The sequence below is a fragment of the Vipera ursinii genome (assembly GCF_947247035.1).
Source record: "Vipera ursinii genome assembly, chromosome: 1".
Taxonomy (NCBI): domain Eukaryota; kingdom Metazoa; phylum Chordata; class Lepidosauria; order Squamata; family Viperidae; genus Vipera; species Vipera ursinii.
Window position 1 is genome coordinate 36,644,182 of NC_139512.1, and position 26,331 is coordinate 36,670,512.

Genomic DNA, 26,331 nt, shown 5'->3' on the forward strand with positions numbered 1-26,331 from the left:
GGAGGGCTGCGGCATGGTTTTACAGAGAGCCGCTCCAGGCAGAGGTGGAAAACAGATTGCGGCCCCTTTAAGAGAGGCACGGCGCTCTACCTTTCCCTTTGTACCTGCTTTTTTGAAATGCGCTCTTGCCGCCAGGTCATTGGTTCCGGGAGAAATTATCGCTTCTCCCCGTAACCCGACCCAAGGCGGAAAGCGAAATGCAACCTGAACGCACCAGGCTGGGGCATGGAGAAGAACCGAGCCCGGACCATCTGATTGGCCAATCAGGAATCGGGAGGAGGAGCCAAACCCGCTAATTCCCTCCCTCCGATAAAACTGAGCAGTGCCGGAGGATCGAGTGCAGCTGTGCGCGTACATAAGCCGCTGTGCTTATTGGATTTCTCTTTTATTTTTGGTCCTTGCGTTTATTTTTCGTGTTGCTTCTCCAAGGTGTATTGCAGATTCTCATCCTGGAATGTCCTTTCCCGTCCTCCTTCTTCCCTCTCGCTTGAAATAGGCGATGCCTTGTTCTAAGCTCTCAGTTCCTTTCCGACGGTGGTTCTGAAAATTTAAATGCAGTTTACAAAGAGACTGACATCATCCGGAGGGCTGTCTTAGAACTAAAAGCATAAAAAAGCGGAGGAAGGGATCGGTTTTCAAAAATCTGCATTTTATTTTATTCTTTCTAACTCTTAATTGCTGCGGACGGAAGGGTTGGTCATTTAAGCTAGAACCTGGACGTTTCTCAACCTTATATAGCTTTTATCTGTTGGAAATCTACGCGGCGTGGATACTGAACCTAAGCAGGTTGATTTTTAAGCTAACAGATTCATTCTTATTGCTGAGGCTGTGTTAGCATTTGGTAAGTTGACTTGCTTCACTTTTGAAAGGCTTTTAAAAATATATACGAAGCTTTGGGTGCTCATTCTTTTTCATTTTTATTTTATTTAGGCATGGGAGTTGTGAGGCGGAGAAAACATTTCACAGAAATGAATAGATTTACAGTTTTTTGTGATCTTGTCCTCCCTGAAGAATTGTAGGATTTTTAAAATACAAAATTACATTCTGCAATGTTGCTGTGAAGTTTGAACTTACAGAGTATTTAAAATAATATTCCTTGAAAAGAACAGTCTGTGTCTTCTTATCTCCTTCCAAAGGGGAAGTAGAATATAAATATGGCAAAAAATTCTGTGGAAGGGTCAAAGGAAGACCTGACCAAAATGACAGAAGAAGATCTTTTGAGATGGAACAAGGAAGAGTTGGTGAAAAGGTTGAAGAAAGTAGAAAATGAAAAAATGAACTTGATGGTGGAGCACAGCAACTTGATGAAAGATGTGAACAGAAGACTGCAAGTTCACCTGCACGAGATCAGGGGTTTGAAAGAAGTTAATCAGAAGCTGCAGGATGATAACCAGGAACTGAGGGAGCTCTGCTGTTTCTTGGATGATGACAGGCAAAAGGGGAAAAAGCTGTCCAGAGAATGGCAGAGGTTTGGGAGACACACTGCAGGTGTAATGTGGAAGGAAGTTGGAATGTACCAACAGAAGCTGAAAGAATTAGAAGCTAAGCAAGAATCCCTCCTGAGAGAGAATGTTGAGCTGAAGGAGATTGTGCTAATGCTGGATGAAGAGAGGAATGGAGCAGGCTCCCGAAGCTCCATAGATAGCCAAGCTAGTCTCACCAACCTCAATGGGGGTTCTGGAACTAGGGATGTTGGAGATGGGAGTAGTACATCTAGTGCTGGCAGTGCAGGAAGTCCAGATCACCACCACCACCATCTCCTTCACCATCACAAAGTTGTTGAAAACAAAGCTGGAGCCATCCGGAGATCTATGGATGACCTTTCTGCTCCTCTTCACCACAGGAGCATCCCAAATGGTCTCAATGGTAGGTCCTGGTTTTTAATTCATGCATTTTGTTTTTGTATAAAGAGTAAGTTGGCTTCCAGACAGCTTGCTGAGGGGACCCATCGGTGGAAGTTTGACTGTAGTCAAAGCTTGTACATCTTGTCTTGCCAGGTAAAAGTTTTCTTCACACTTTGTTGCCTATAAAAAACCTGCATGTTTATGGTAGAAGAATGGATCTTGCTTCACCTGTTTTATGCAAGCTTATATGAAAATCTATCCCATAGCCACATGTTAATATATAGTTCTCTTTAATTAACACTAGTACAGGACTTAATCTCACCCGTGTTTCTACTAGCACATTTAATTGAAAGCACAACGGATGTATGTTTATGTAATAGTATTGGCCTTTCATTTAGGAATTCTTCCTCTTCCTGTTTGTAATATGGTCTTGTTTTTACCACAGACATTTAGACTATACTTTGATGTTGCATTTTTAAGGTATTATCTGCAAAAACAAGCTACCTTGTCCTGGGGTCTTGCCAATTTTAATTTATTACCTTACATAGATGAACTTTGGGACAGAAGATGCCATGGGATGTAGCTTCACTTGGTGGAGATGAGTACACAGTAGCAGTGAGAACTGACGTGGGGCTCAGGTGATGGCATTCTGGATTTTAATCAAAAGTAATTTTTCCCTTGGTTGGCTGTAAAACATTATTGTTCCATCCAGTGATGCTTATTCACATCACTGCCAAATGCTTTTAACTACATCTTTATGTGAAGACATTTTTGTGTTGGACCTTTCAGTTATTAGATTAATAATTATTTGTGGTCTAAAGAAACACAGGTTATCTTTTCTTTCTAGAAAGAAAATTCTTTCATCTTTCTACCTATGTTTTTGGGTATGGTGATGGGTGGTAAAATGAATGGTCCTAATACTGGGGGTAATGTTTTAAAGCCATCAGCTGTCATAGTAGGTAAAAACATTACTTATTGGCTTTGGAATTCAATATTTAGCAGGATGAGTACCTCTGAATAAGAGTGTTTAAAATTGTTGGCATTTTTGTGTAATATGAATTTATCTTCTGTGTTTTAAGATTTGACACTAATTAGGTTGTTCAATAATGAATGCATTTAAATATTTTAGGGTCTCTATTTTTAGAGACTGAGCTGATTTCCAAAGTATTCTACTTATTTTATATACTCCTTTGTATTTTCAGCTCATCTTGCTGGAGGCCTTTGAGCTAATAACTTAATAATAAGCAGTAGTAGGTATCTGGGCATGTGACATGTGACTCGTATTAGGCAAATTGAACAACCAGCCAGAATTCCATTTTTTAAAATTTCACTCACAGCCTTTTGAAATTTTTATGTAAATCCTAATGCCCAAACCACTGAGTTTTCATGGAGTGAGGCTTCCACAGAAATAGTTATCTCCTACATTTTTTAATTTGTTTATTTTCTGGATGTTGTGTGCAGAGATTGATTTCTTGGGGGCAACTAAATGAATTCAGATTTTTAGGCTCTTGGTTAGATTTTTTTCAATGGATTTATGGATTACATCAAAGATTGATCATTGTATGTGGCTTAGTATTAGATTCAGTAAATAAAAAACCTGACCTTTTGCTCCATTTCTTTGGAAATGAAATCCCACTAATTATATTTCTAGGCAATGCTGTATCAGGTTTAGTGTTCTGAGGTGACTCTCAGTAAATCTTATATATGTTTTTATATAAAGATCTGGGAAAGAAAGGATAAAAAAATGAAAAAGAACAAAGTATAAAAAGTATAAAAGTATATAAGTAACCCAGTTTTTTAAAATAGCATTAAATATATTGAAATGTAGCATGGAATTCCCTTGTGCAAACCAAGATATTTATTTCATCCTCCTGTTAAATATTTGTAGATTTTTCCCTTGATCCAATAGTACGATGTCAGTAAACCTAACTGCACCTGCAGCATCCCTTGCCCACAGTGTCCTAAGACTCCTCACCCTGCCCCGGGCCTCCCTTGACTCATCTCTGGCCTATGCCAGTGCTGCTGGTGCATCTTCTAGCCTACCCCATTCCCTGCAGCACCACACTAGCCTCCTGTGGCACCCTAGTGCTCCTTAACTGGGATTCCTTTTTAATAACCTGCATATCTTGGGGCTATAAGGGCAACCAGGACTGCTGGGGTTGCTGTTGCTAAGCAATGTTGTCATATGATATGTTTTATGATTGCATTGCTTAGCAGTGGCAATCCTAGTCCCAGTTACCATTGTAAACCAAGGACTATCTGTATGGGTAATTTAGAATGAAAAACTTCACAAAGTCCCATATGTTTTCCTATGCTAGTTTACAATAGGTTTATTAACAGTGCCTCCAATGACTTGAACTTAATGGTTCTATACCAGGATAATAGTAATTGTGTTTAGTCTGCAGCTATGTCTCTCCAGCAGGAAAGGTTGCTTGCTCCAGCAGTTTACTTATCCTTTGTTGGCAGACATCATTATCGGATACATTTGCATTTTATACCTTTAACTGTAAAGTCAATGGATTTTAATCTGGTAATTGGGTGAATCTGGGGAGGAAGATGAAGTTTGTCCCTAAAGTATTCTATACCCTGAAGCTCTGATAACACATTTCAGCATTGCTAAGATATATCTCAGAGGTATGATAGAAGATGTAGCCAAAATGAAAAGTAAATAAGCACTTACATAAGAAAGATGGAATACTTTCTCACAAGATGATGGGAAGAAATGGTCAAGACAAGGGCATTAATGAATTAATCATGTTGATCTTAATGTCAACTTTCATACAGAATTAAGAGGGAATTTAATGGAAAATATTTGACTAAAGTAAAATGTATAGAACCAGTTTTTCTTCCTCCAGAGATCTTTCTTGAATTAATGCAAAGTATGAGAATAACAAATCAATAAGTCTCTGGGCAAGCATTATTATTATTTGGGCATGTGATACAAGCAGATGGATTATAACAAATTATGCTTGACAAGATTGAAGGAAGCAAACAGAAGATGTAACTTGGATGGATAGGATCAAATTAATTACTGGATATTTCTGGAAGAGTTATGAGTTATTAGTGGAAATGGTCAAATGACAGAGATTTGTCTCTGCTTCAGTATTTTTAAAATAGAAATTGTGGAAGAGTTTCAAAGATAAAGCATGCATCCAATAGAAGGAAATATATGTAACCCAGGGTTGAACTGTAGAGTCCTTACTGCTTTCTGAGCTTGTTTGTTTGTTTGCAGGAATTTCAATGCCCAACTAGGTAACATCAATGACACAGGTAATATTACCTAGTTGGGTAATGAAACATCTGCAGATAACAACCAAGTTCAGAAAATACCAAAGATTCCATAATAAAGCATGTATAGGCATGCTGGCAGATGTGATCTTGGAACCACTAAATGAAATTTTTCAGAACTCCTGAAGCGTGGAGGAACTTCAGAGTACTGGAAAAGAGCTAATGTGGTTCCATTCTTCAAAAAGGGGAAAAACAAGATCCAAGAAACTACGGATCAATCAGCTTGACATCAATACCTGGAAAAAATAATCAGGCAGTGGATTTGTGAGCACACAGAAATGAACAAGGTGATTACTAGAAGTAGCTTAGGTTTGTTAAAAACAGATCATGCTAAACAAACTGTATTGCTTTCTGTGACAAAGTGCCTTAATTAGTGGACCAAAGAAATGCTGTGCACATAATTTACTTAGACTTCAGTAAGGCATTTGACAAAATAGACTACAGCCTACTTCTTGGTAAGTTAGAATAATGTGGGATAGAAAATACCACCACCAGATTGATTTGAAGTTGGCTGACTAACTGCATTCAGCATGTAGTCCTGCAATTACATCTACATGGAGGGAAACATGCAACAGGATACATCAAGGTTCTGTCTTGGGCCACATGTTCTTCAGCCTCTTCATAAATGATCTAGATGAGGGGATTGAAAAAGCGCTTATCAGATTTGTGGATGACACCAAGTGGGGTGAATTAACAAGTACTTTGGATGATAGACCCAAGATTCAGAAGGATCTTGAAAGACTTGAGCATTGGGGCCTATGTAACAAGATGCAGTTCAGTGCTGAGAAAAGTAAGGCCATTCATTTAGGCAGTAAAAGCCAAATACACAAGTACCAAATAGGCAACAATTTGTTGAGGTGGTATAATGACTCTTACCTTGGGCAGGAGGTTGGACTTCAAGTCCTCCAAAGTCCCTTCCAGCTCTATGATTCTGTGATGCTATATTTAGCTTAGATAAAGAAGGTGTTTTTTTTGGGGTGAAATAGTATATGATTTCGGGGTGGACTTAATTTCTGAGTGGGAAAAGGTGAATAATTTATGCAACAGAATTTTGACAGGAGAAGGCAGATGCAGTAGGTAAGACAAAAAAGTACAAGTGCTTTATATGGTGGAAAGATAGAGGGAAACTGTCAGCTTTTATACATAAGATTTGCACAATACCTTCAAACATTTATGAGAATATGTAAACAAAATGGCTTACTGAAAGACAAGCTGTAACATTACAAAGAAACAAGTGCCTTAACAAGAGTTAAACTTGAAGGAACAATGCTGTTATTTAGCGCCAGTAAAGGTTTCCAGCATCTGTTCTTCCTCTTCCAGGTCCTGCATGTGATAACACATTTACCATTAACTCACGTATGTTTACAACAATAAAGGAGCAATTTGAATGTACCTGAAGGCTAGATTTACATATTCTCTCACAGCCGTATACAGGTGGCAACACCTAACTGACCTTGGGTGATCTCAAAAAGTAGGATTTAAACTAGTTCTGGATTTCATAAAGAATCTCAAGGCCACAAGCTAGACTAAGAATATTTTTTAAAATGGTAGAATAAATCAATTCCATATTGTTGCTAAGAAAACTACTTTGACTAAATTTACCAAATTAAATTTATTTGAATTTACCGAACTAATTCAGAAAGACTGAATTGTTGACTCTTGATGTTATTGATTTGCAGGAGGCCACCAAAAATATTTTTGCAAATTTCTTCTACCTCATTCATATCTAACCTCTTTTCTGATCTTCCTTTATTCAATGATATTTGTGGAATATAAGTAGTGTAATTTCTCAGTGACCAGAGTATGCTTTCAATGAAAAACTAGCTTGGTGATGAATCCATCTGGTACATAAATCTGCTCTTATCTGCTCTGTGGAAATATTAGCAATTCTTTGCTAGATTCTCTGAAAACACCGATGTTACTAACACATCTCTGGCAACTTGCCTAAGCTACCCTCTAGGCGATCAAACCACCACGCCCTACATTAAACTGGATGGTTCTGGACTTGAGAAACTGCTTGGCCCTGTAGCTCTTTTTCAATTGTATTGTTTCTTGAAATGCAAAGGCAAAAATTAATGTTGGCATAAGGAAAGGAAGGTACCATCAATGTAATTTCCTCAGGATGTTGTCTATTCTTCGTGTTTTCTGGGAGGGGTAGTATTCAGAAAAAAATTGTCCTATCAGCTTTCTGGAGGATACCAGGTTATGGAAGGCTAATCTACATATTGTCAATACACTGAGGAGAATGCACGATCCGGGTTCATGTAACTTGCTATGCTGTATTTTGTTTGGTTTAGACCTAGTATGATATGTGAACCCAGTTACTGTTTGGACTGGGCTGCCATATTTGATATGTATATATTCAGTTTATCATTGAAAGGGTGACAGATAGCCCTTGACTTATGGCCATTAACTCAACAACTGCTCAGTGACAGTGGTGAGTTGCAAAGGGACTTCTGTCCGGTCCCCAAAGTTATAGTTGTTAGAGTGCCAACTCAGTCATGTGATCAAACTTCAGGTGCTTGACAGCCCATGCACTCTTCAGACTGCAAGGGTGCTGCCACTCTCTCCATCCTCCTATCTCCCCATATCCATGCCCTTTTCGCCCCCTGCACTTCACGACCCCTCCCACACTAGCTGACCTTCACTGTCTTTTGCTTCCTTTGCTGATCAAGCAGGCCTAATCTGGCCTTTCGCAAGGCAAGTGCTGACTACGTACAGCTTTCTTCCTAAGGTCACTCATGGAAGTTTTCTAACTGATTTTGTCTAAAAGAGGTAAGAGATAGAAAGTATGTTTCCTTTAAGTTGATGAAAAAGAATTCTAGAAGGATAAGCACTTGCGAATTTGGATCTGCTGCAGATCACAAACTTCTGACTATGCTCATGCATGTTTTTATGCTGTTAATTGGATATTGGATTGCTTAAGCCATTCTATTGATCTGGTTTGAACAACTGGATTTCAAGGTTTTACTAATGTACTAAAGAGTAACTTTTAAAAATAACAAAACGGATTTCCCAATTCTGTATACTGCCTGTCGTAAAGATTCATAGTGTGAATATGAATATTTCAAAAACACCATACAGTGTTTGAAAAAAAATGCAGGAGAACCTGAATCTATTCAGACAACTTTTCTTACATTGACGATATGTGATATTATTTAGTCCATGGAGCCTTTGTCAGAGTAGGACAGGGGTCACTTTACTGAGTATCAGAATCCACTCTATTGCATAATCCTATGAACCTGTTTATTTCTTTATTGCTAATATGTTTATTTGAACAGCTTGCCTTTTAAAAGCCGTATTAAAATATTTCTGAACAATAGAGAGGTCTTTCGATGGTGTAGCACAGGGGTAGGCAACCTTGGCTCTTTTATGACTCGTGGACTTCAACTCCCAGAATTCCTGAGCAAGCATGGCTGGCTCAGGAATTCTGGGAGTTGAAGTCCACGAGTCATAAAAGAGCCAAGGTTGCCTACCCCTGGTGTAAAAGAAAAGTAAAACATAAAATAAAACTAAGCCTAGCCCCACCCGCTCTTTAGCAGAGAAGAATAGCTGCAGGAAGTTTTGCTGTTCTCCCTCTGCTAGATACAACATTCTGATGCAGTTGTTGGAAACCCTGGGACTGATACTTGGTTTGTGGATTAATGCATGTGTAATTGCTGTCTTTTGTGAACTACCTTGAACATTTGAAAAAAGTAGCATAAATGGAATCACAGCATACAATGTCTACATGTATTCATACCACCTAGTAGATATGGCTACTGAATAGTAAGAAAATAGTCACAGCCAATGAGATCGATGTGCAAATCCCGTTAAATATACAGTGGCTAGGTTGGTTGGAACATAGTCATAATATGTAAGAAATGTATTGGGTAACATTATTCCTAAAACCTGGAGGAACGTTGTCCATGGGATCATGATGGGTCGGACTCAACCTCGCAACTAACAACAACATTCTTAAAACTAAATACGCTTGGGATTTATTAGTGTTTGGTTGAGAATCTGCCTAGAAATCTGATGCAAATGTCATTATAGAACTAGTTTGAACAACACCCTTTCCCCCCATCCTATTTTCAACTAGTATTAATGGCTGAGACACTTGGGTTTGGCTAATCTAAAGAAAAAAGAAATACAGGAAACATGATAGCAGTATTCCAGTATCTGAGGGGCTGCCATAAGGAAGAAGGGGTCACGTTGTTCACCAGAGCACCAGACAGAAGGACGAGAAACAATGTTTGGAAATTGATTAAAGAGGGAAGCAACTTGGAATTAAGGAGAAACTTCCTTACAGTGAGTACAATCAACCAGTGGAACAGCTTGCCTCCAGAAATCGTGGGAGCTGCATAACTGGACATTTTTAAGAAGAGATTAGACAATCACCTGTCTGAGATGGTATAGGTTCTCCTGCTTCAGCAGGGACTGGACTAGAAGACCTCCAGGGTCCCCTTCAGAATTCTATTCTATTCTATTCTATTCTATTCTATTCTATTCTATTCTATTCTATTCTATTCTATTCTATTCTATTCTATTCTATTCTATTCTATGCCATAACTCAGTGATTGAGAAGTCGAGTTTAACCTCATTTAGAACTCTGGAGAATTACTTCAACACTGAACTAGATGGACCTAAGGGCTGTTTCAGACAAGTTATTTTGCTAAATTTCAATTTTGTATTATCCATTCATTCAGGAAAAAAGAAAACTTCTGTTTTTGTAAATATGTGCCAAAGGTTACTTTTCTGTTAATCAGGATATGTAAGAATGATGTTTATGGATGTATGTTTTGCCTTAGGTAGATTTTATCTTTCACCAGAAATAAATATTCTCTGTGTATGAGGACTGGGACTCAGGTGTAAACCTTTTTCACATACCCTATTGCATGGGAAAAATTTCTATTTCTTTTATTGTATCTTTTTATACTACCTCTAAGAAGTCTGTGAAGTGTTAAGTGATATGGCTTAAATATGTCTACCTCTCATTGCTGAAAAGGATTCAGTGAATCAGCTCTCTGTTTCCGTCACAGCACACTATTAGAATAATTTGCACATCAGACAATAGATTCCCTAAGCTTTGTTATAATTTGCTCATGTGTGTGAGCATAGATCCTTCTATTTCTTGGCCACTTGTGTGGGAAGGAATTATCTGGATGGAAGCCAATATTTTTTACCACTTTTCTCTAGGAGTGTTGGACATTCTGCTTTCTGAGCGTCAAGTGTTAGACATTAAAATGCATGTAACATTTGCTAAATTCTATGTGACTTTTCTTCATAGGATTTCAAAATAAGTTGTTATGGATACAGTATGTGTGCTCTGAAGTGGCAGTTTAGCATCTGTATTCAATAAGATCTTAAGTGCTTTGTGGAAAAATACATTTATACATATGCAAATGTTTCCTCTTATCAGGATTGCTTTGATTGACATTGAGAAGCACAGCAGTGAGTAGCAGTTCTTTAAAGATCGTCTCAGAGTAGTTTACAAAAGAATACATTTTGAAGTCCTACCCCTATTTCTCAACATGCATATACAGAGACTTGTAGGCCTTTAAAATAAAATCTTAGAAAGTTGATGTCCCAGATAAGATATGATTTTTTCTTTAAATAAGCAAAGTAGAACATTAAAATTTGAGTAGGTACATATGCGGTACAGATAGTCTTTGACTTAAGACCATTCAGAGTTACAACTGTGCTGAAAAAAGGGACTTACAGAGGGTCATGTCACAACGTTACAGCTTCCCCATGGTGATATGATCAAAATTTGGGTCTTTGGCAATTGGCATGTATTTATGACAGTTACAGCATTCTAGGTGACATGATTATTATTTGCAACCTTCCCAGGGAGCTTACAACAAGCAAAGTCAATGGGGAAAACTGGATTTGCTTAACTATTGTGTGATTCAGCTAATGACTACCACCAAAAGGTCATAAATCAGGTGCTACTCATTTAATGATCACATTGATTACCAGCTGAAGTTCCAGTCTCAGTTGTGTTTGTAAGATGAGGACATTTTGATATATTGGCTGGAATTCAACTTTTTATTCTTAAATAATCTCTCCTCGGCTTTAGAAACCCAACCCCCCTCCTTCAAAAGGATTAGGATTCAAAACATCATATTTTAAGGAAGTACAGGGAGTTGTGGAAGGGTGAGAATCCTTTCATATCCAATTAGCACAAAATGCTTCTGTTAACTACTGTTAATCAGTTTGAGGAATTTTTTTTTTAAAAAATACAGCAGATATATCAGAAGAGACATAACTGGAATAGAGAACAGGTTTAAATCTATTTAAATCCTCTTGTTTGGGAACACTTCATTACCATATTGATCAATGTATATAGAGACTCACAATATTTGATCTTTTGGGAAAAGTGGTTACGATTCAGATGCAGAGTAGAGTTGTTGCAGTGAGTGCAGTGGCTCACAGAGAGCCCAAGGCCCCAAAATTGAATTCTGGCATTGACTTAGCATTGTGTGCACAAGAGTGGCTTGCACAAGCACAGTTGAATTGTTGTCACATCACACTCCTATATGGACAAGCCTGCTCTTCAGTATACTGCTCAGTTTCAGTATGTGGCTGGGTTCTACATTGTGCTGAACTACAAACAAATCATGTATCAGACTAAGGAATATGTGCACTGGCCTCTCCAGGTAATTCAATGCAGCTACCTTACAATCATAAAATCATAATGAATCATGCCTTTCATCCATGCGACAATGTTGACAGACTACTTGTCAAGGAACATAAGTGGGTGGGGAATGTTGCAAGTACACCAGACAGTTGAAGGAGTAAAAAGGGGATTGGAAGAAGGATAGTGAAGAAGATGTACTAAAGCTAGTATACCATGAAGGCTTACTGAGTACTAGAGAAACCCAATTGGCCTACAAAAAAGGCTAAATGAAGGGGGAAAAACAGACCTGGGAAGGCAAAGTATTCTGTGTTCAGTACATAAAAAGCCAGGCAAAGCAGATAACAATGGTTAAGGGCAGGAAAGTTGAAGAAAGAAATAGAGAAGCTAATTCTGGCTTCACAAGACTAATCTTAAGAATAAATGCACACACAACCAGAATTAAGAAGACAGCAAGGGACAGCAAATACTTTCTCTTCAAAGAAGCTGAAGAAACAGTGAACAACCTAATTACCTGCTGCAACAGATTGCACAGACTGACTACAGACAATGGCATGACAAAGTAGCAACAAAGGTGCCTTGGAATATCGACAAGAAATACCATTTGCCTGCAAGCACAAACTTGTGGGAACACAAAATAGACAAAGCAATAGAAAATGAAGAAGCGAAGGTGCTCTGGGACTTGAGAATTCAAACAGACAAACGCTTACCTCTAACACTCCAGACTTGAGAATTGTCAATAAGATGAAAAAGCCTGGAGAGTGGATGTGGCTGTACCCGGAGAGAGCAAAATAAAAGAGAAAGTACTGGAGAAAAATACAAAACAGTAGAATGACTACTGGCAAAAGAAAGCAAAGATAGTAGCAATGGTGATAGGCATCTTGGATGCAATCTCAAAAGATCTGGAGCACCAATTGAATACCACTGGCATTGGCAAAATCACCATCAGTCAACTGCAAAGGCAGCTTTATTTGCAACAGCTTACATCTTGTGACAATATCTTTAGCATCATCAGAAGAATAACATCTGCTTATCCCAGGCCCTCGGGAAGGGCTGGATAGGTGAAAGAAATGCCAAATCAACCTAAATCTCTAGCTTACCCCCCCAATTGATGAACTATAATAAATTAAATTCATATGGTGCCTGACACCCAGCAACTCTTGGCAGTTATCCATACTTTTTATTAGATACATAACTAATCAGCTCTTTCTTGTAGCAAAAATGGGGTGGTGGTGGGGGATAAGCTTATTTAAAAATATAATAATAGATTTGTGAAGCAGTGAAAGAAGCATAGAGCAGTACAAACCAACTTTTCCCAATTTGGTGGTGAATACAGGCTATGATACCTGGGAATGATAACAATTGGAGTCAAATAAAGTCCAGGCACCAATATTGCACATTTACGTCCACTCATTTTAAAAGCTTCATAAAATTTTAAAAGAAATCCCCAAATATGAGGAAATAACTTCCCCCTTATGGGACAAGTACCGGTATATCCAGTGTGTTTGACTGCTTTACTTCCTCATTCTTCTGACAGTGGTTTAATTTGAAAGAAATGGTGTGATTTTTTTTAAGCATGACTGCTCTCTTAAGATAATTCTGTCTCTTAAGAGGCCTGGAAAGAGGTCTATTAAAATTAAAACCTGAGTATTGAATGTCTGCTAAGAGATGTTATAGTTCAGTGCTTTTCAACCTTTTCACAGATTATACCACTTTTAGAATATGACAATATTCGAGTACCATCAGTCGCTTAGCAAAATGTCAAAAAGTTGATGAAAAAAAAGGAAAAAAGTGATAAAGTACAGGTAGTCCTCAACTTTCAACTGTTCGCTTAGTGACTGTTCTAAGTTACAATGGCACTGAAAGAAGTGACTTGTGACCATTTTTTCACACTTATGACTGTTGCAGCATCCTCAGGGACACGTGAATTACATTTGGATGCTTGGCAACTGATTCATATTTATGATTGTCGCAATGTTTCAGGGTCATGTGATCCCCGTTTGCAACCTTCTCAGAAGCCAAGTTAATGGGGAAACCAGATTCACTTTAACTGTGTTTTCAACTGGTTGAAAAGCCCTCTTATAGTTGATATAATAATGTAGACCTTGGATTTGCTCAGATGCAGGAATATTGTAGGAGAAGGACTGGCAACGCCAAGGGAGGGATAAAGAGAGGGATCCGTTTAGAGTCATTAGAAGCTACAAATGAACTAAATCCAGACCCCTTTTCTGTTATCCTTATCTAATCCTTATCTATGACCAGGTGCTGACTGCTAGTTGAGAAGATTCCTGTGCGGCTTTAAACTTCATGTGTTGATCTGGGTTTTTTTGTCCTGACAATACACATTGATTGTTTCTGAATATTCTGTTCAAAATAAAGGGTAAAACAATGGCTCCAAAGTCTTGTAGTTGGATATCTTTTTTTAATGGCCTGATCAGAGAAAGATGTTGAAAGTTCGATGCTGAACACACACCCCCATCCCCCAATGCAGGGCTTCCCCTACCCCATAGATGAAATTGTTAGGCTAAATTAAATGCAAATATAAACCCACCTCAGTCTTTTTATATATATGATATATTGACATAGTAATATAATATATTATTTTATATAATTACATAATAATCTTTCTTCATATATAATATTATTAAGTTTGTAATGATTTTCTCATCCTGGAAGTGACTGAGCTACACAGATAACATGTTAATGTCTCTTTTTGACTATTAAGCTGAAGATCAGTTGTCCTGATTATGTCTCATATTTTCTCTTTAAAGAAAAGAAAAGTAATGGATCAGCATGATTCACTTCAAGTTGATTAGTGACCTAGTTGGAGAGCAGTTGGAAGCCACTAGAGCATTAGTCATCTAGGCCAAATTGCAGCAATGAAATCACATTTCTTCATATCAGAATGTTCTTAATAGAGTGACAAAAAATATTGTGGCTTGAAATGTTTATCTGATGTATATAGTGTGCCAAGGGCAGATTGAACAATGGGAGTGTGGTGTGACTAAATGTGCTGGGAAATTGAAGGTAGTTAAAGTGAATTGTGGACCAGACTCTGCAGGAAAAAGAATCAATGCATGTTTGCGCTTTTGACATCATCCTCTTCTTTGTCAATTAAGTCATTACGTGCAAAAATGCTTCTATATATTACTAAAACTCTTGTGTCTGTAACCTGTGTCATAGGGCAACCATTTTTGGAACAAGGTACCTCAAATGGGTTATATTATAGAATGTGTCCAAAATCTGGAACACATGACTTCTGTTGGATTGATATTTGGCAAGTTTGGGATTGCTTCAGTGCTGCCACACTATTGCCCAGACGTTCAATAGGCTGGTCCTGCCCCAGCCCATTGGAGGCTGGGTAGATCGGTTCCTCCATTACCACTGGAGGCCAGGTAGACCAGGCCTGCCCTAATCCTGCAGAGGCTGGGAAAACTGATCCCACCATCAACTGCTGGAGGGCAGTTAGCTACAGCCAAGTGGTAGGAAGTCAGAAATTGCTCCTATTACCACTGGGTTTTTTTTTGCCCTTGGTCATTTTGTTTCTCTGTTTAGATAAAGAAATATTTCTAAAACAATGGTCCAATGGATCACAGGTTGTCTAGTACTTGTTAAAAGTTCTATCAAAGAGGGGATTTGGGTAAATGATATAATAAAAATGGCATTGTCAGTGTTGATCGTTACAATTTTTAGACATGTAAAAATCCTCTTATACAAGTCTGATCAGATTCCATAATTTGATGCAAGAGGTGATGAATTTTTGTGGAAAACATATGCAATACTGTATTGACCATGAGTGGATTGCAATTTAGGTCAGTCTATTTGTTGCCTTTGTTGGAACCTGAATGTCCAGATGTTATATTGTTTGTGTATCTTAGGGTGGATACAGATGGATAACTGAAATTATGGAGCTACATAGGCTATTAATGGCTAGGTAGGAGAGTGAAAAGAGGGTGAGGCTTGCAGCTTGTTATTTCCTGGAATTCCTCTGAAGTGTGGCAAGAGTCAGGATGTGCAGAGTTGTAATCCTGATGCTCATCTGTGATATTTTGCAATTAGCATGGCCAAATGGCAGGGTGAGAGTAAGCACCAGTTTTGGAACAACTTTATTTAATCTCTTTTTTGCATCCTAAAATTTTTATGTAATACAGATAATTCTTAGGAAAAAGTACATGAGCTGTGCTTTCTTCATATTTTATGTAAATGTTACATTTTACTTTGTATTTATTATAAAACAAGTTAATATATAGATGTTCATATGGTTCTTGCAGAGGTTAGAAAAAAAAGGTTCTGGGTTTGAATCCAAGTCAGGTTACAAATAAACATGCTCTGTGACTGCTTGAAGAAGAAGGTAGTTTTTATTTGACAGCCTAATATGGAGCATAGCAATGGAAGGCAGACAATGACATTAGTAAACCTGAGGGTGATAGTACTTCTAATAACAAGGGGATTTTATTGTGAAGTAATGGACATTGATGTGAAGTATGTTAGATGTGCAAATAGAGGCGTTTCTGCCCTGGGAATGTGTGAAGTTCAGGAGAGGAAGGTCCATTCCTTATCCTGTGGGGTGTGATCATAGATGGGTAAATCTCTTACTTGGTGTGGGAATTTTATGAGGGATCTGACATTTCTCAAGATAAGATAAATTCTGTTTTATCTTGGTTTGCCAGTGTCAGCTGACTTTCTAGAGAGGCTCGCTTAATCACTTTCAGTCCAAGTATCAATGCCAGCTGAGAAAGTTTAAGTGGTTTTTTTTTGCCTGCAGATCAGAGGTGGTGGCTAGGGTTGCCACATGACTTGGCTAAAAGAGGAGAGGAAGCCACAAGGGCTTTTATCTTCCAATACAAGAAAAAGAAAATTAATTCAGCCTTCCCACAGTTTGGTGCCCCACATAATGATAAGGTACATACGGTAAGGCCACATAACGGTAACATACACATGTTGTGTCTTACCATTGCCCTTTGCTGTGTGGAGTTGTTGAAAATTCTAGATAAAAGTATCTGGTTTAAGTACAGTTATTAAGGCTGAACCTGTCTCTTAGTGACTTCACAGACACATCCTTTGCTGGTTTTTGAATAATAACTTCATGTTGATTGAATACATACGTGCTTTATGTTTGAAGTCTTATTACAACTTAGTACCTCAGCAATTACTTGTTCTGTGATTGTTTGAAGTTATAGCGGCACTGAATAATGAGATTTATAATTGCTCCTTAAAGCTGTGGCTATCACAGCATCCGCACAGTCATGTGATTATCATTTGGGCATGACACTTACAATGATCAGAGTGTCCTCTGATCACAAGATAACAATTTGTAACCTTCACAGTTGGCTTTCAGCAAGCAAATCAATGGAGACCTAGTAGGAAGTTGCAAGTCACAGTCACATAATATCGTGTTTCATGACCTGCAGTGATTAACTTAATGACTGTAGCCAGACCTGACAAATTGCTATAATAAGTCAGGTAAAGTCATGTGACTTTTCACTTTACAACTGTGTCACTTAGCAACATAGTTGCCAGTCCCAATTGTGGTCAGTAAGTGAGGACTACCTGTTATGTACTTTTGAAATCCAGATGCACCAATCAGATTGAAAAAGTTGAGGATTTTTGCATTACATCTTATTGCTATAATATTAATGTTAGTATAATATTTCACAAACTATAAATAATTAAATATTAAATAATATTTAATATGCTATTATACATTTAATAGTTTAATAGTTTGGGCTTGCTTAATCTCTTGTGAGGACCCAGACAATTTTGGCTTATTCAATAAATTATCATTAAGCCAATCAAACCTTAATATGACTTGATTTCAGTTATTGTGTATGTAATTGATGCATTCCATTCATAAATGAGAATATTGTTGCACGTTGGATAAAGATTACATACTATTTCTCTTAGTTTTAGCCACAAAATGAGTTCTCTAGAGATATGGTGCTTCCATTTCAATGAAGAGAAATTTGTTCCTGCAGTTAATGCAGAAGAGGGACCTAACCTTTTCCTGTGCTTCACAATTCAGTAAGCAGTGGGAAGACAGATTCTTAGAGACAATGCTACTTTTCCTGCCTGTAGATATCTATTTTTGGAAATGGGTCAGCTTCCTTTTGCTGGACACATTAGTGCTCTAGTGCCTAGGAGCACTCGCTTTACAATTTTTCTGTTTGTTACACATGCATTAGAACTTTTCTGCATAACTATTTGTGGCAGCCCAGTGTTTCATGAATTGAAGCAAGTTAACCACAAGGAGAAGACGACATTTTGAGACAGTATAGGTTGAATTCCAAGTTTCAGGCATGCACTTGAGATGGATTTTTCAAAAGACAAAAGGATATAACAAACAATATATTATGTTTTCCATATTCTCCTGATTGGTTAAAAAACCATTATAATTAATATATCAGTAAGCCGCCTAGTATACAGTACAATCAAAATGACATTGCCATGCATGTGCATTACCCAGTGCTACAGTAGTGCAAGCCCTGGGCTAAATAGAGTTTCTCTTAAGAATCTTATTCGATTAATACGGAAGACAGACTTAATCTTGAAATACAAAACAGATTGTTATAAACTATAAATCAGAGTTTCAGATGACTCTGGCTGGGGTCGCTATACCAGTGTGATATAGTGTTTAGGTTTTGGACTAGGATTGCAGAGATCACAGGTTCAAGCCCATGATCAGCCTGGGAAGCTCACTGGTGCTTTGGGCCTCTCTCCCTCTCAGCTGAACATACCATATTGCTATTATTGGGGTAAATTAGCAGAGAGAGTGCAGTATATGCCGCCTTGAGTTACTGGAAGAAAAGTAGGATATAAATTTAACAAATAATTATTCCAAAACCAAGCAAACTGCATTTGGTTTAGCAGTATATAGCAATCCCAGCCACATTATTGCACTGAGGTTGAGTTAACTAAATACAGTACTTGACAGTAGTAATACAGTCAGCATTTTAGAATACATTGTGTAGACATAGTAATCTGGTTGGAGATATGAACCAATCACTCGTGTTTTAAGGTGGTGCTCATGTAGTAATTTACTCATATGCCTTTTACTTTGCTTTCTGGTTTAATCAGGCTATATTTAGTTGCAATACCCAACTGAAGAAATAACTCAGTTGGGAGGGAAGGAATGGGAAAAGGAAAATGGAATTCTTTCAGAAAGCAGCCATTTTGAAAGAAAATGGCTAGACAGTTAAGAACAGAATAAAGAAACTGAATCCTAGAAATAATTTATCCCACTGAGAAAAAAGTGAACTATGACTATGGGAAGAAAATTTATAAGATGAAGGATACTAGGCATCCTTTTATCTTATAGCAATTTGGATTGTGCCTCTTGATAAATTCTGCCAAATTCTTATTTTCATGTTAGCTGATGCTGGCCTTATTTTGCCAATTTGTTGTTATGTAGTTCCAAACTACAGAACACCCTTTTCCTTTGCCAAGTGCTTAAATAAATGCTGGAAAAATGCTTCTGGGAACCATCAAAGTCCAATAAGTTTATTTAGGTTGCCAAATGTTTGCAGGCTGAAGAGCTACTTGAACAATTTTCATTGGGGCTGATGTTGTCAGTAGCATATTCTTAGATACATTGATATCAATGAATTTGAAGTGAAAAAGCATTGCAGTAAAATCTACACTTGGTGGTTCTAAATGCAAAAGACTTTAGACATAAAAATTCATGTTCTTTATATCACCTTATATAATTTGGGCAATGTGCTTTGTTTTTTTTATTTAAAAAGTTTTACAATACATTTTGACTTTAATCCCCCCTCCCCCACCCCTATCTAGCCCTCCCTATCCCTCTCCCCCATTCCCTCCTCCCCCCCCGACTTCCCAGAGCTAAATACAGGGTATAAAATCGAAAAACAAACGTAAGCACCCCTATGTTATCAACAATAAACTATTAATTCTATCTCCCTCTAGCTCATATAAAATGAATACAAACAATATTAATATTACAAATAAAGTAAAAAAGAAAAAGAGGAAAACAGAAAAAGAGCTTTACTCAGAATAGATTTTCTTAATCCCAGTCCTTATTCATATTAATTTCAAAAAAAAAGAAAAGAAAAAAAAACTTTCACCTGCTATTTGCATTCTCCCACCTTTCTCTAATTTCTAAACAAATTCTCAGTTACGCGCCAAAAGTGCCTATCTCTGTTAACCTTAATAATCTCCAACCAAACTAAACTATGATCAAAAATAGTTCTTGCATGTATCACGCCAAATGTCTCGCAGTTCCAAATCATCCTTGAGTTCAAATAAAAAGAATAAAAAAAGGTTTAGGCAGTCTCTAAGACAACTTGTTAATTAGGAGCTTGCGTACCCATTCTTAGTTCAACACATACTTTTAGTCCATAACCCTAATATACTTTTCTAGCAAGCAAATAACATCAATCTTAAATTGTGTTAAATATTAAAAAAACTTTCTTTCTCCTCTATGATAAATTTACTCCATTGACATTCTAATTTAAAAATTTAATCAGCAATCTTGACGCCCCAAAGCTTTTGGAGCACGTCTGTCATGACCCCCAAAACTTCTTTAGACCGCGCCCCTCCCACATCTTCACTGTAAGCACGCTTTGGAGATTCCATAACTTTCTGCTGGTCTTGCTCTTTCTCTCGTCTCGCTCTTCTTAGGGCGGCACGCGTCATCTTCTGGCCTCCTGCAACAACCGATGAGACTGTGACTTGGTCCCCTCCAACACCATTGTCCTCTGTCTGTCTATCTGCAACATCTTGAAGCTTTCCCTCGCCGTATCCCTTTACAGCTTCCAAAAATGATAGGGGGGTTGCTTTGTTTTTTAAACTTAACTAATACAGAAGTATTTCCATTGAACTCTTGTTACTGAAATTCTGGGCTTCTTCTTAATTACCTCAGCCTGCGATAACTGTGGTTTCCAGCTATGGGTAAATAGAATTGCTTGGAGTGGAGTGAATTCTGATATTTATTCTGGGCAAAAGAAGGACAAAACTTGAGCAATACTTGGGAAGTTTTTTGCAAGGTCATAGAAGTCCAGTTAGTGCTTGTTTGAAAACAAAATACTGAATAAAATGGATCTTTTAATTTCATTTTAAAATGGTATAAATGAAAATTGTTTGTGTTACACTTTTTACAGCTATTAATAGTTCTTAAAGAGTTTTCATCAATGGTCACTAATCAGAGTGGAATGAGGTAATGAGTATTTCAGTCCTAGGTTCCCCACTGCTCCATATTATTAATGACTCGGATGAAGAGACAGAATATTTATCAGAGTTATAGATATACAAAATGTGATGGAATAGCTGATGCCATGGAATACATAAATAAAATGAAAACCTTTATAGGTTAGCAAAATATACTTAACAAAGAATTTAACAAAGACAAAAACACGGGTATAGGATGGGGAATACTTGGCACAATAATGAAATTTTTGACAAAGATCTTGGAAGAGTTGGTTGCAGACAATGTGATGTGGCTGCAAAAAAAGCAGGAAAAACTCAGCACTGATCTTAAGAGCTACAAACTTGTTTCTCTGGAGACTGGAATGTATGTTAGACATGAGATCCTGTATTTTGACTTGTGTAATATTTTGGAATACATGCAGCTCTGGACATATGAAATAGACTATGAATCAGAAATTTACTTACTGAGTCCCTTGTTGATGTATAAAGGTTCCCCCGCACATGCGTGCTAGTCGTTTCCGACTCTAGGGGCCGGTGCTCATCTCTGTTTCAAAGCCGAAGAGCCAGCGCTTGTCCGAGGACGTCTCCGTGGTCATGTGGCCAGCATGACTAGATGCCAAAGGCACACGGAATGCTGTTACCTTCCCACCGTAGTGGTCCCTATTTTTCTACTTGCATTTTTACGTGCTTTCAAACTGCTAGGTTGGCAGAAGCTGGGATGAGTAACAGGCGCTCACTCTGCTATGTGGCACTCGGGATTTGACCCGCCAAACTGCCGACCATCTGATTGACAAGCTCAGCGTCCTAACCCACTGAGCCACCGCGTCCCTTTTGTTGATGTATAAATCTCTTCATTTCATTTTCAGTGAGGGGGATAATATTGTCCTCATTTACATTATCTCATTAATTCTTGAAATGGCCCTGAAAACAATATGTTTTGAGATTACAGATAACCTTCCTTAACTGCATCTTGCTATTATGTTTTTAATTTTGTTGTGAAGAAATAATGGGATTGGGGAAAGGCATGACAAAAAAAAATTGTAGGCCTTTGTTCTTCAGTCCATTTATGCAAATTCAGCAGAGTTCTTTCCCCTTAGGGGTACAAATTCCAAACTTAATGTTTATGCACAACAGTTCATATTTCCTGAACTGTTTGAAACACAGTATTGCTTAGGAGGGAGAGTAACCTTTTCCACTCACTGCATGTTCTCCTCTAGAAAATCTGAATCAACAGTTAGTGGCCTTGCAAACTGTTTACTTGGCTTAGCATATTTTTGTTTTGTTTTTGTTCATTAGCCACTGTGTTGCCAAGGCTGTGTTTTCATTTTCTTTTTATTAGATAAAAATCCCCAGACGTAGTTTTTGTGCATCAAAAGCCATACCTCTCCATTTCAGCCATGTATTTTAGCTGACTGGGGATTTGCTGAGACCACCAGTCCTTTTGAATGTGAAGCATCAGCTAAAGAAAGTAGCCGCATACAAGTGCAATCATAAACTGTTTTGTTTACTGCAGATGGTCCTGCATTGGGGTGTTGACTAATGAGGAGAAACAACTCTTGCTTGCAATTTTTGACTATTCTGTTTTCTATAATCTTATTTTTGAATTAGCATTATTTTTGGATTAATTGGAAGAATATACTAGTATCTGAGGATTTACCTTGAGGCTGCTTCAAATATCTTCCTCCTATGTCTTCTTGCCTTTAATGCAAGAAGGGTTATCTTGACTATCCTTATGTTTCTTGACAAATCAGTAGTAGTAGGTGTGTGTGTGTGTGTGTGTGTGTGTATACATATACACATAAACACATGTTCAGAAATGAAAATCCTGATAAAAACAAAGTCAGAGATTTCAGATCACTAAACATAGACATCTCTTGCTGAAAAGTAGTTAATTCCTGTGGCATTTTTGTATCCCTGAAGCTTAATATTTCTATGGAAACCACTTGTATCAAAAGGGAATGGTTTGCTGTCAGTGATGGTATTATCTGATATAGGTCTTGCTCAGTTTAAAGATGTTTGTAGTCATCACATCACCATTTATTTGCCCACATTTTGCACAAATTGTACACTACAAATGGATACAACTTACCATACTTTTGAATTTATTATTGAGTATTAAACATTCACTAGAATAAACTGCACCTACCTTTCAGTTCTTGGTTGCTGTTTGTTATTGTGGTGTTCTTGCTATTATTATCAATAATATTATGCACATATTTCCTAACTGCTTATTCTTTAGAGCCAGAAATATCTAGGTTAGCCTTTCTCAACTGGGGTTCCATGGAACCCTAGAGTTCCATGAGAGATCACTAGAACTTCCATGAGAAATGGTAATTGTGGGGGAAAAATCAACCTAGTTTTCTAAATTTCTCACACCACACAATGTTAGAACTTGCACTGTACTTTTTATGCACTGCAACACTGCCATTATTTATATAGGTTGTTTTAATATGTTTTATTTCATTTTGCTGTTTTCTGAAAAAAGGTAAATAGGTCCTCTGATCAAAATGATGCAGTGGTTAGAACACTCTATTTTTGACCTTGAATATCAGGTTCAGATGCTAGTCAAAATTTACTTGGCCACTCTCAGTTTTCAAGCCTAACATACCTTTTAATTCTAATGAAGATAAAGTGAGAATAGTATATACTTGCTGGTATATACTGTACAGAAATAAAGCACAACAATGATGAAAACCATCTTGAATGCATTTGGGTCAATATAAAAAAATGACATTGCCATAGGTGTATACTATAGGCCACCCAACTAAACAGAGGAAATAGATAAACTTTTTGCTATTCAGTTAACTAAAGTATGCAGGAAGCACATCACAATAGTAACGGGGAACTTTAACTACCTTGACATCACCTGGGAGACAAACTCTGCACCAAGTGGAAGATCAAACAGGTTCCTGATAAACCTAGCAGACAACTTTGTCTCCCAAAAAGTAGAGAAGGGAACTAGGAGATCAGCCATATTGGACTTTATTCTCACTAACAGAGGAAATGATAGAAGGTGTTGAAGCCACAGAAACCTTGGGGGAGTGATCATGCAGTATTGGAATTCAATGTTATGTAAGCACAAGCCTAGAACAAAGTCATACTAGAGTCTTACACTTAGAGCTAATTTCAATAAACCTAGAGCATGGGAAGGATTCCATGGATTGGGTAAAACAACCCAAGAAGCTTGGGAAACTTTGAAAAGTGAGATGATAAAAGGCCAGTCTAGCATAATACCAATAAAGAAGAAAAATAACAGCTTTCAAAAGAAACCAGCATGGCTGCATAAAGTACTCTCTGATAAATTGAAAGACAAAAAGGACAAGTATAAAAAGTGGAAAAAGGGACTTAATATAATAATTAGAGGGCTAATTTTGATATGGCTAGTTAGACCCTGCAGAAAAGTTTTTACAACACCATTTGATCAACCTTGATGTTTAACTGATGAGAATGTATACTTGAACCTTTGATAATGTTGTTATTCTATTAAGTCACATTATTTAAGGAAATAGCCAGGGTAGAAAGACTAAAAATATCACTTTGTTCTTCCTATCTATCACAACTTGGACAGCCACAGATGGCAGAAAGTCAGCTGATTAATGCTTTGCTGATTCTCCATAGATTTATTTAAGTGCATCTATTTGTTTCTAACATAGATTTGTATTCAAAAGGATGTTTCTGTGTTGCTAATCTATGGTATATTCTAAACAATGATGTTTCTATGGTAGATGCTTTATATGATTATGTATTGCCTAGCTCAGTGATGGCGAACCTTTTAGAGGCCGAGTGACCAAACTGCAACCCCAAACCCACTTATTTATCACCGGGTGCCAGGTGGGCATAGCACAATGGATGGGCGGCTGTGGTGGACATGGCAGACTGGGTGGGTGGGGCCAAGGTAGGCATGGTCACCTCACTGTTGCTCAGGAGGGACGCCTGTGTGGTCTGGGCAGTGTTGGGGGAGATCCAGGGGGACTCTGGCAGGTGGGGCGGTGGGCAGCAGGCTCATCCTGCAGGGTATGAGGCAGGGCAGGGGTGCCATTGTTGCAGGACAAGGTGAGGCAGGGACTGGGGCAGTTGCTGCCAGACACCATCAGCCCCTCTACACAGAGCCCAGCGAGTGCATGGAGGCCAACAGTGTACATCAGCAGCCACAACCTGCTGACCAGCGCACTCTGGGGCTCCACAGCCCACCACCAGCAGTTCAGAGAAGCCACCTTTGAGTTGGACGGACGGCCGACAGCTGAGGAGGCGATGCAGTGGGTTATGCCCAGGAAAAGGAGAGCATGCAAGGCCAGGAAGGTTGGGACGGGGGGGAGCGAAACCAGCCATGCTGGGATGCATCCGGCCATGTGGGACTTCGTCGAGTTAGTGGACGGCTGATTGAAGAGGGACGGTTGCCATCTCTGGGGCATGGCGTGTGTGCCCACAGAGAGGTGTCTGAGTGCCGCCTCTGGCACGCATGCCATAGGTTCACCACCACTGGCCTAGCTTAATAACTTTTTTATGGGAACTAGCTTTATGCTTTGATTTTTAAGAAGTACACAAAAAAGTCATAGTGCCTAAAAGCACACTTTGGAAATGACTACTCTCAAACAAGGATATAAATAACTGTGGCCTTCCAGATATTGCTGAACTTCAGTAACCACCAACCTCAGTATGCATGAAGTATGGTGGTAGATGCAGGGAACGTGTATTTCAATAACATCTTGGCTTAATTGCTATTTTGGTTGGGGGTTTTTTTGGAATAGTTGGTATTTGGGATGGGAAAATGTTGTTACTGGAGCTTTTTTATGTAAAGAAGAAATGTCTCTGTTACATTAAATTTTGATTTTATTTTATTTTGTTTACATTAGGATAAGGTTACTGAGAAAACCATCAAATCTTTTTTTTTATTTTCTAGAAGCACTGTAGTAGGGAGCTGACAGAATATTCTCTCCCTTCTATGAAATACTCAAGGTTTTTTGTAAGTTTTTTAGCTTTGTTGTATATTGAGATCTCTGATAATGATACAGTTGGATTAAGAGATGTATTGGGCTTATTATTTTGAAAGTTCATAGAAATGTAGGAGAATCACTGCAATTGCTAAGTGAATCACACTAATTCTGTTAGTATGTTTGTTAAGCGAGTGTGGCTTCCTCCACTTACCTGGCTTATAGGAAGCAAAGGAAAGTCAGAAAAGCAATCAAATGACCCTAAAACACTGTAACCATCATAAATACATGCCTGTTGCTAAGCGCCCAAATTATGATTATGGAGGTGCTTTTTTCAATGCCATTGTAATTTTGGTCGCTAAATGAATGGTTGTAAATTGAGGATTACCTGTATGAGGTTGATGTTTTATTGCGATATAAGTTTCTTTGTCATTCAGTAATTCTTTGTCTTCTTAAAATTTATTCTGATCTGTCCTTGATAAGTATG

At 38.0% G+C, this 26,331-nt stretch overlaps 1 protein-coding gene across 1 annotated transcript in view; it reads left to right on the plus strand.

Moving 5' to 3' along the window:
* Window positions 1–337: 337 nt before the first annotated feature.
* Window positions 338–26,331, plus strand: part of CCDC85C (coiled-coil domain containing 85C) — a 186,047-nt gene continuing 160,053 nt past the window's right edge. Inside the window, exons 1-2 of the mRNA XM_083349080.1 lie at window positions 338–841; window positions 931–1,866. Coding sequence (XP_083205206.1) covers window positions 1,155–1,866 — 712 coding nt within the window. The 5' untranslated portion in view covers window positions 338–841; window positions 931–1,154. The remainder of the gene's footprint in view (window positions 842–930; window positions 1,867–26,331) is intronic.